The 11161-nt window shown below is 46.4% G+C and overlaps 1 protein-coding gene across 3 annotated transcripts in view; it reads right to left on the bottom strand.

Annotated features, from left to right (window-relative positions):
* TP73 (tumor protein p73) overlaps window positions 1-11161 on the bottom strand; it is a 74118-nt gene that overhangs the window by 34169 nt on the left and 28788 nt on the right. The window contains exon 1 of one of the 3 annotated variants that reach the window (XM_025212138.1): window positions 10564-10701. The exons of the other annotated variants lie outside the window; for them this stretch is intronic. Coding sequence (XP_025067923.1) covers window positions 10564-10602 — 39 coding nt within the window. The 5' untranslated portion in view covers window positions 10603-10701. Of the gene's footprint in view, window positions 1-10563; window positions 10702-11161 lie in introns of those variants that run through there. 3 annotated transcript variants of the gene reach the window in all.

Here is an 11161-nt window from a genome sequence, read left to right as displayed (position 1 = left end):
GTTCTGGGCTGTTTTGTTTTTCAAACAGGTCACCACTTGTACGAAGGATAAAATCAGTACATTGACATCATCCCCTTGTGGTGGCTCCATCCATCCTGGGGCCAGGATTCCTGGATTTCCAGTGCAACTGAACCCTGTGAAGCAACCTCTCTGGTGAGCGCAGAGACCCGCGTTCCTTGACGGGGGACCATAGATTGGGATTTTTGGCTGTACCCCATATAAGAAGGGACTTGGGAGGGAAACAGAAGATGATACCCACCATGTCTTACGAACATGACAGTGGCTCCTGGTGAAACAAGCAGGACCTTTCCAGGGGTGTTTGTTCAGTGTTGTTCCAAGCTTGGACAAGACTAGACAAGCCCCGGCCCCAACCTGCACGCACCCACATTCCCCAGGCAAGCCCAGGTCAGGACCGAAGGCTGTACATGTCTCCTATCTCCCTCCAAGGCTGAGCCCAGCCCTCCAGCCCCAGCCCCTGAAGCTGCTTGCAGTTTGAGCTCTGGAGGCTGGGTCCAGGACAGTGATATTTCACCCTGATTTACTTTAGACCAGTGGTTCTCACCCCTGTTAGATGCAAGGTAGTCCTCAGACAATGCCGGCTCTTAGTTTTCATTCATTTTTTCACTACACAAAAATAACAGAGTGATGTTTCTGTTGCAAAGAACTCAGAAAGACCACAACAGGGCAGAATGGTTTTAAAGCTTTGAATTCCTACTATTTGGGTTGGTCTAATAAAAGATATCAGATTCAACCAAGGAACCTTGTCTGCCTATGTCCTTAGACCAACATGGCTACAACCTACACCCCTATTTGAAATCTCTGGGTTTATCTCATGAATCATGGTTGCACATCTAACAGTACTAACATTGTTTGGCATCCTACAGTGCCCCTGAAAGGATATCAAGGCACCCCAGGGTGCCATGGCACCCTGGTTGAGAATCAATGTTTAAGGAATAAAGCAAAACCTATGAGTGAACTCAGAAAAACATCAACTGGGAAGGGAGTCTCAGTCTCTAGAAACTCTCCAGTATAGCAGGCTGGGAGCTGACCCTATCTCTCAGGACTTCCTGTGCTTTCTGTTCCTTGGGATGCAGGACAGGGCTTTCTCCCCATAGTAGCACCCCCTTCCACTCCCACGCATGCGTACATAGCAGCAGTCCCACAGGAAAGGCACTGCAGTGCCACGGGTGCAGGATTGGGACTGGGTTGCTAACCCTTGGCAGTAGGGGGAGGGGCCCAGCTGGCAGGGAGAGGAGGGGCAGTACAGAGCGCAGGGCAGTGTGTACGCAGCCCTGGCCCCCGGGCGGGAAGTCAACACACTCCATTCTAGAGTCACCTTGTCTGACCTGCCTGACAGCTGCCTAAGCACTAGTCCTGACTCTTGCCCCGAGTCCTGCTCTGCACCACTTTATCTGTGGAGCAAACGTGCTTTGCAAAGGGCTGCGGGTGGACCCATGAGGCCAGGAGCCACAGCCTGCTCCCAGGCAGTTGTCTTGTTCTTCTAACTGCATTTCTCTTTCATTCCCTCTTTCATTTTTCTGCCTCACGTTCCACTTGGTGGACAGCTACACCAAGGCCCAGCCCAAGCAGAAGGGTTAAAGACACTTAAATCTCTCTCTGCTTCTGGATCGTCTGGAACAATCTGGAGGTGACACCCACTGCTGCAATCATTCTGCTGCTCTCGCTTGGGAATGGGAAGAAACCTCTGCGCTGAAAATAGCCCCATGTGTTTTGCTGCTGCATTCAGCTCCCTAATCAACCAAATGCACTGGATAATGTACCCAGATAGCAAGGCAGTGTTGTCTGCAAAATGGTACAATGGGGGCACCCTGTCAGGCAGAATAACACCTGCTCTTCCCTACCACTGCTAGTTGGAGGCCATGCATAGTACTCCCAGTCCCCTGTGCACGCATTCCCACCCATGCACAGATAAGTACGTGCATGCATGGGCTTGTATGCATGGACCTGCATACACATGTCCTCAATCAGGTTTATGAATGTGTTGTGCCAAGGACTGGTTAGTCCTTGGCACAACGCATTCATAAACCTGATTGAGGAACAGAGGCTTTCAGAATTTGGGTTCCTCAGCGTGTGCTATCTGGGTCAGAGCTCAGGTTAACTTGCCTTTGGCCACCCCAGCAGTTTCAGAGGAATGAACTTTGCTAAGCGGGCATCTTCCCAGGGGTCAGAATGCTACCTTATTCCCCTCTCTGCATTCGTCACTGGGAGGATCAGCTTCAATACCTCCCCTTGGGACACCAGGCAGTGTTTTGAGGAGCATCAGGCTACTCCTGCTCGAAAACCTCTTTCCTCCTCAGATGGGGGTGGTTCTTGGGGCTTGGTCACAGAAAAAACTGCTGCCATCACAAAGTTTAGGTACTCTACCTCTGGCACCAATAACATGAGTTATATGCACTGCAATAAGGGACTGCAGCTGGTTGCTGTGATCCAGTCAAACCCTCTGGGGATCAGCTGGTAAAAGGGGATACATAGTGCCCACCAGACAGTAGGCTACATCAGCAGCAGGAGCCAAGTCTGGGGAAGGACTTATTCTTTGTTCCTGATGAACCCCTGAAAATACCAAAAAAAGAGAGAGTGCCAAAAAGGGTGACCCAAGTCCTACAGAAAACTCAGAGCCAGGCTACACAGAAGTGGCATGCTCCCCAAAGCCAGGCTGGATGCACTTAATTAAGCAGCTGGGTTTGTTTTTTTCTTAAACACATAATGCAGAAATCCAGGTCTCTTCATTCAGGGCTTCCATTAATCTCAGACACAGCATCAGGTGACCACAATTGGCCTTTACTAGGCAGGAGAAAGCGGTTGGCTCTGTCACCAATAAGATCTCAATATGGGCTTCAGGTGCTTGGACACTGGATATCAGGGCTGTGTCACCTGAGAAACCTGGCCCCTGTGGAGTTTGGGTCAAAACTCTTGTCAAGAGTTGCACAGTAGTGGACACCAAAACAGGGCAGAAGAGGTAACCAGAATGAGATCTTCTCCCCTCCTTCTGCATCTCTTAGTGAGGAGAGACACATGCCTCTGTCCAGAGTAACACAGCTATCCCTTCATGTCACGGGAAGGTTCACAGGTGTGGAGTCAGTTCTCAGGCTCATAGTCAAAGGGAAAGCAGCAGCAACCTGATCCCAAACTTGACCCTGCTCTGGGGCCATGCCAAGACCCAACCCCAGTGCCACAGAGGCACTTTTCCCTATTCACCTTTCAGATTTTTCACAGACTAAAGCTGATTTTTGGCTGCAATGAACTATTTCACAGAAGCTCGTGGAAAACTGGCAGACCTGGTTGCAATCTTCATTTGGTACAAGTTGGATTTACACTGGCAGAAACTGGAGCTGGGCTTGGCAGAGACCCTCGTCAGAGTGGCTGGGGTGCCCTCTGTCTGTTAAAAGGTGGTACTGCCAGGAGCTAAGAACGTATCCTTGACATCTCCTCTGTTCTGGGGCAAGGCGAGCTTCCCCTGCATAAGATGCTCTGAGTTTCACAGCTGACTTCTGAATTTTGTGGTATAAACAGACCACAGAGCAACTGCCTCAAGTATGAAAAAAACATCTGGTACAACTCTTTTGTTACTGCAAAGATGATCTATTTTCGATCTTACACATGCACACATGCATCCACGTACACCCATTCTTTCACACACATACTCAAAACTTCCTTAAGCATCTTTGCTGTGGTCACTGAACATAAAGAGCCATCTTCCAGAGACAGGCTGTGCAATTCATTTCACAGTTCTGATGATTTCCTATGGTGGTTTTCCCCGAATACAGTCCAAAATTGGGAAACCCCCCAAACTACAAAGAAGCGCGCAGCATTGATGCAAGGAGGAGCAACGTCATAGGCTATATCCATCCCTTCTTAACCTCCATTAGCTCCAGTTCCTTTGTATATACCTGGCCGGATCCTGGCTTCTTATAAGCCTGTTTTGCTGCATCTATTCCAAATTTCCATCCTCAAACACATACATTAACAGCTGACAGCCCAGGATGAAATTGGTTCCCTTGTGTCTACAGGCATAATCTGGGAAAACCCATGTTCCTAAATACCCATTAAGAAACAAAACCTGTTGGGGTAAAAAAAAAACAACCCCATTGACCTAAACCTTCATTCAAACTCAGACAGAAACTGAACCTTTTCTGCGGTTAACCCCTCCACCCCCAAATATTATCTTCTTTTGAAAATACTTGGTATATTTTTTTGTCACCTGGGACCAGAGCAGAAATACCTGAGTTTTCCACCTTGAGGATGGTATTTGGGGTATTTCCAGTTCATCAGAAGTCAGAACAGTCTGGAAATTATACAAAAGAAATCTGTTCAAACCACACAGAGAAAAACGCTGTATGAGAGCTGACGTTATTGTTGTTATGTGCTGCCTCTACTACCTGAACAAGCCAGAGGGCTTTTGTATTCTGCGGGCAAAGAGGCTGATGTATAATCTGAACATGGTCCCCTGAATTAACCCCTTGAGATTTGCTCAGGAAGCTTGTTAAGCACTTCCTCCCACCACGTTGCAATGAAGGAGAAACGGTTTGGTATTTTTGTGCCCATTACTCTATTGGCTCTTTCACCCATTCTCTTGCAGCAGCATCTTGTGGACAGGACAAAGACCATAAGGCCCTAGACAGCATTTGGAATTGCTCTTACCAGCCTGGGCATTTTGCTCAATTTCTTTGGGTCTCTTTTAGGTGAATATAGTGATCCAAAAGGGTTCTAGAGATTTCCCCTGTGGGCCTGAAAATCCTCTAAGCAGCACCTGGCAGCATGCAAGCCTTCTCCGGAAAACCTAACCATATCCTGGGAGGCCCTGCTGTTTCAGTTTCTGTGCGTTTGCTCCTCACTCTGTCTCAACCCAAGTGAGTCTCCACAGCCCTCCACTCCTTTAAGCTCCTGCTGGGACTGCCAGCACCAAAACTAATTAGTGATAAATACACTGAAGCCCCTTGGTTGCCTGAACTAAGAGCAACAATTCGTTGTAAACAGGTCACCTATCAGCCATCAGACAAGTGACAACAAGTCTCAGCTGGACTTGAAACAGTCCCCTCAATACAAAAACTACTACCAGCCTTTCTCCTGGACCATCCAGTCCTGCCTTGCTGTGATGCCTCTGGCCTGGTCTCAAACCACCCTTTCTGCTTTGGGAGGAAGGGTTTCCCCTACCAGTACTACTCCCTGCAAGCAGAGCATGTAACAGCGCTTGAAAACAAACAATATCTAAAAAGCAAATGTCAAGGTAGATGCATGTCTGGTTAATTAGTCTATAAGGTGCAAAATTACCCTTCTCTCTGCTAAAAAGCAAAAGCCATGAAATGCATTATTTTTTATAACCACAACTGTACATGATAAACCATCTCAGCTATTTGCATGCATCTTTTCCTAATGCCGTCATTCTTAAAGGCTCACAAACAACCCTGCTTTGGAATCAAGGGGCACGTTTTAACTTAGGAACCTACCTTATCCAAAGGTATATGGCACAATGGATTTAACACCCCCCTCCCCCAACAAACCATCTCTGCTCAGAAAGACCTCCCGTCCTCTGCATCTCTCACAGGAAAGTCAGGATTCTGTGACTAAGTGATAGGCAGGCAAGGTTCTTTGGGTAGATGTGATATTTTTTATCAGACCAACTAGATAGTTGGAAAAAAGTTCTTTGCAAGCTTTCAGGCATAAGCACCCTTCTTCAGGCATAAGGAGAAGGGTGTTTGTGCCCAAAAGCTTGCAAAGAACTCTTTTCCAACTTTCTGGTTGGTCTGATAAAAAATATCACACCTACCCAAAGAACCTTGCCTGCCTATGTCCTTAGACCAACACGGCTACAACGAATAACCCCTCCTGTGACTAAGTGATGGAATGCTGAACAAGATCTAACTTGCATTTGCAAATACATCCATTTTCTCTCCTAAAGTGTATGTTAAAGCCTCTGTCCTTTCCCACTGCTGTATAGTTTACCTAAGTTTAAAAAAAAAAAAAAGAACCATAAACTCTCCACAATTCCATAATTACCTGGAGAAACAGGAAAGTCACAACAACGTCATCTAAATTGCCATTAAAATATGTCTGGTAAACAGTCCATAGCACCCAGTGCAACACACTCAGGCAAGGAAGCACACGGCTACTGCTGGGATAATTGAAGGACTCCCAGTTAACCTTCTATTAAATATACATTTTCAGGAACAAACTCAAGGTAACTGGTTTACCCTGAGCTACAAGCAAACTGTTTTCCTGTGTTCCCATTCTGCACATAAATAGTCAACCCTAAAGAGAGCAATGTATGTTCTGATCATCAGGGATACAGAACAAAGTGTGCGTTGGTTCAGTTAGTTCTATCCTAGGTGTTTTGTGTCTTGGCAATTTTTTTCCATGGAGACAAGAGCTCTGCAAACTGCAGCAGTCCAGGAGTCTAAGATCTGCCTGCAATGTCTGCTGCAGACATACTAGAGAAATAGGAAGCATTCTCAAAAGGTACTGCAAGTTCACAAGTGCTGGAGGCAGGACTCCTGGGTTCTGACCCTGCTCTGCCACTAACTCACTGCAGGACCTTGGTTGAGTCTCATTTCCTTCTGGGCCTCACTTTACCCATGTTCAAGGCACTCAGTAATGGCAGTAGGGGAGAAGCAGCAAACCTGTGGCTCCTCCATGCTTAGAAAGGCGCCCACCCTCCTGCTGCGTGTCCTAGTGCCCATACACTCATCTGACTTCATCCTTCCCAGGGGGACTCAAAACACTGACCTGCCCCTCACGGTGAAATGATTCCTGCAGGCTGGGGGATGGAGAGGAGAAGGAAAACACCAAACTAATTGCGTCTCCCCTACACACTGATACTGCCTGCTGCTCTTCAGGGAGGGGTCCCACTTTCAGCTCCCCCCATGCAAGCTCACACTTTCCCTCTCCTGTCTGCTCCTCCAATAACTGACACTTCTCTCCAAGCTCCCAGCACCCAGGGCCAGCCCGTCCTATCCTGCAGAACCTGCGGCCTCGGGGCCGTGCCTCTCTTGCCCCCTGCTGCCTGCGCCATGTTTAAAGGGTTCGATTCAGGCAGGGAGCCCCTTCCCAGCTGAGCGGGGAAGGAGTTCCCGCCTCTGCTCCTGCCCCGGCCCTGGCAAGGGAACCCAGGCGCCCCCAGCACATGCTGCCCCTACCCCGCGTCCCCCACAGCACAGCCCACATGCATGCAGCCTGGTCCCAACTATTTTATTTCAGTGAGTTTATACCACAATTAACTGCAATTTTGATTTTTCAATGGATCAGGTGGCCCCGCAACTATATCTTGCAAGGGGCCCCAAAAAATTGTGGGCTGGCCCTGCCAGCACCCCAGCTACCTCCTTCTCCCCCAAGGACCTTCCCTCAGTGAGTAAGGGATAGAATCCATCCATCTGTCCATTTCTCCAGCCCATGGCTGTCATGCCTGAAGAGCAGTTTTCAGGTTTGGATTCCGTGCAACGTCCTTGGGAATAATTCTTCTCCTGGAAAGCATTATTGCTGCTGCTGCAGTTATTGCTCATTTGTATGGCAGTAGCACAGATGAGGATTGTGGTGGGTTGGATATAGGGTTGGATATAGTACAAGCATAGGAGAAAAAGTCTATTCCTATACCAGCAGTGACTCAGTCTGTGCATACTGTCAGAACGCAGGGGGTGGGAGGGGCTGCATGGCCCATCAAGTCCAGTCCCTGGGGTTTACAGACATCCAAGGATTCCTCAAAATCACAGTGCAAACCCTCACCCCAATTGCCCAGGCACAACACCAGAAGCACCAAGAGCCCTCTACAATAAACCAATTGTAAAAGCAGGAAAATGAGATCCCTGCCAATGCCCTGCTACTGCAGTGACAGAAAAGCAAGTGGATACTGGGAAGAGGACCGTGCCTTACATGACAAAGAAAGGCAAAAAACTTATAGCCTTTCCAAATCTGAGGGGGAAAAATTATTTCTTGACCCTGTATTTGGGGATTGAGGACTCTGAGCAGAACAGCATGACATTCTTGCCAGGAACTTCTGGGTTTTCTAAGTACTGGCAGGAGCATCAGCACTCCCCAGTCCCAAAACCAACACCATCCCAGATCCAAGTCCAACCTCCCTGCCTCAGCCGTTATCTACAAAGGATGTTTTGGCAGCAGCCCCTCAGTGCTAATGACAGTCCCTTGTCTAAGTTCCTGCTAGGAGAAAGAACCCCAAGTCCACCGAGGTGAAGGCTTCCTACCCGTCTGGAATGAAACGTGTGAGCAGTTCTAAGTGGGAGCACAATGAAGCAAAAGCCTCCTGTTTTGGAAGCAGCGTGCCATGGCATTTTGCAGGTTCCTAATCCTGCAATAGAACTACTCTTTGTATTTTAAAGTATGCCCTGTCCTCCCCAATGAGGGGTGAGATACTGAGTTGCAAAAACACTTGCTCTAGAGGCACATAGAGCACTTGCCAGAAGGATATTCAGATTAAGAACATGAATGTTAATAATAACAGGCAACAACTTGCAACATGTGTGTGCTGAATATGAGTAAAGTATAACATGCAGACAGATCAGAACCGACCTGTCGGCATGCGTATAAGATCTCAGGAAGCCGGGACAAGAGCGCCTTTAAAAGACAATGAAACGGAAACTGCTGCACTTGTTAAAACAAGAGCTTAATTGCCAAGGGATCCTTAGCACCTGGAGACTCTCTCAAACATCACATCTCTGTCCAAAAAGGAGTTTCCCATGACTGTTAGTAACATCCCCGCTTACTAAAATGAAGAGTGAGACTCTGCTGCTGTTATTCACACTGACACAGTGTTTTACTCTGGCTGAAATGGTTTGCAGCAGTAATTGTAGGGGTGGGGAACTGTTCCAGACAAATGGGGGGTTATGATGAATTATCTTAAACTGTTGCACTTAAACTGAATTTTTCCATGATGTGAAGGTAACTACAGCATGGAGTGGGGGGTTATGATGAATTATCTTAAACTGTTGCACTTAAACTGAATTTTTCCGTGATGTGAAGGTAACTACAGCATGGAGACAGGACGCCTTTCTGAATTCCTCTAAACTGAAATAAGTGCATTAAATTAAATAAATACTGGCTCAATAAGATAACACTCAGACTCTTAGAGATTAGAGAAAATTCCTTTTTTTTTACCCTTCTCCCATTAGATTTTCTTTGTATATTTGCAAGGAGTTTGCATGCAGACTGTTTTACTGCTGTCGGCTTTGCCTGTTGACTGTGCAAATTTGTCACAAAGCGACAGAAATAAAGTTGAGAGTGTTTTTAAAACATTATATACTAACATTGTAAATACATAAATATTGGAAGCCCTTTTCAGGGGACTGTGTGGTGTGTAAATTACTCCAATTCATTTTTTTGGGATGGACCAGATTTCAAGCTGATAATATTCCTTTCAAAGAAAAATCCAGATATTGGGATTAAAAATATAGGTCTCATTGTAATAATGCCACAGAGAGTAACAACAGAATTACAGTACAAAACCAGCCACCATAAGCTTTTGTAACCCACAAAACAGATACAAACAAATACATCATTTCAAACTGAGAACTGCAACCCTGTGTCACTCCAATTGTTTATCAATAAATACAACAAGAAAAACCTACTCAAGAAAAACATTCTTTAGAAATTAAAAATCAAGTACATTGGGATAGATGTCTTTCCGTTACGCTGTGTACTTTAAAAATAGTCATATATCTGGAACACCGCAACAGCACAATGGAACCTACTGATTCAGGCAGTATTCAACTGTTTAAAGATCAGGTTTAAAAAAGGTACATGTAAGAATATATGTTACTATCTCCCAGTTACTTTAAACTGCAGAAGGAAAATCTGTTTGGAGACATCCATGCACGTATCACAGAGCACTGCACATCTGTAACTGTCCCTATGGTTTCTATAATTGATCAAATCCCAACTGAAGGATGAGATGGTGCTCTGGTGCTGCTGAACAGCAAAGTATGAAGACAGACAAACAGTGTTTCCTCAAAGTGCATCTCAGTGCATTTGTTAGTTAAAACTATGGGAAAAAATACAATGCATGGAGTAGCAACAGGTACAGAAGTATACATGTGCAAACTGGGAATCTCAACCAGCCATCTCTACTGGAGATTTAAATCATATCTAAGACTTTGCAAAGCACAACACACTCTTCGGAAATGAACACAGCCCATTAGAGCCAGGCCAAGCAAACAGTCCACACATTAACCACCCTATCTTGATTTAGACTCCACTGAGATTTCCCTCTTGAACACACTAGATCTGCACATACAGCCACAGCCTGCCTGATGCTCAGATGAGTGTCTCCTGGTGCTAGACCTGTATGATCTGGTGCCTGCAGTTAATGGCGCAGGGCAAACAGTGGTCTGAAGTCAGTTCTACTGCAGCCCCTTCTCCAGCTTGGTCACCCTGCCTGAGCAAGGACTGAATTTCCTACCTGGCATCCCCCACAAAACAACAGGTACACGCCAAGATCACAGTGCTAAAGCGTGAGTGATGTCCTGCTTCAGGAGAGGATGATTCCTTTGGAAAATAATAATCAAAAAAAGGCAAGTCCCATTAAAAAAAGGTTGCACCTACCGTGGTGAAATGCTGCATTGGGTCGCTAATGTACAGCATTTTAGTCTTCTTGGAATTTAAATGCAATGGGAAACTGTCCCGCCAGAGGAGTCATGGGGTCGGGGGAGGATGGGAAAAACAAAGGGGGTATGAATCGACATACGACAATGGAACATAGAGAGACGTGGTGGGGAGAAGGCAGAGGCAGCGCCAGGGATGCTGCGCTGGCTACCTGCGTGCAGTTTGTTGGCTTTTTTGCTTTTCTCATCTCCCTTAGTTCTGTCAACTAGCTGCATCTAACAACAAAACTCGGGCCCACCCCTTTCTCTCCCTCCTGACTATTCATTAAAACACAGGGCAGGCCTAGGCTTGCCCAATGATGTATTGGACTCTACCAAATGCTCCCACCAAGGGGGAGACTGGGGGTCTGTCTCCATAATTAAAACTCAGCAAGATTTAATTCCAAAAAGTGGCTTGTAGAGTGTAAAGCTCTTGGAACAGCCCATTTTATATCCAGAATAAGGCCACTGATTTGCATTGATAAATACGCAAAGTGTCCATGGGATCAGTCAACTAGTGCATTTCTAGCTTTGGGCAAATATGGACAATGGTTCTTTTT

The sequence above is a fragment of the Alligator sinensis genome, unplaced genomic scaffold, assembly GCF_000455745.1.
Source record: "Alligator sinensis unplaced genomic scaffold, ASM45574v1 scaffold366_1, whole genome shotgun sequence".
Taxonomy (NCBI): domain Eukaryota; kingdom Metazoa; phylum Chordata; order Crocodylia; family Alligatoridae; genus Alligator; species Alligator sinensis.
Note: the sequence above shows the minus strand (reverse complement) of the source record. Positions and strands in the feature narration are given on the sequence as shown.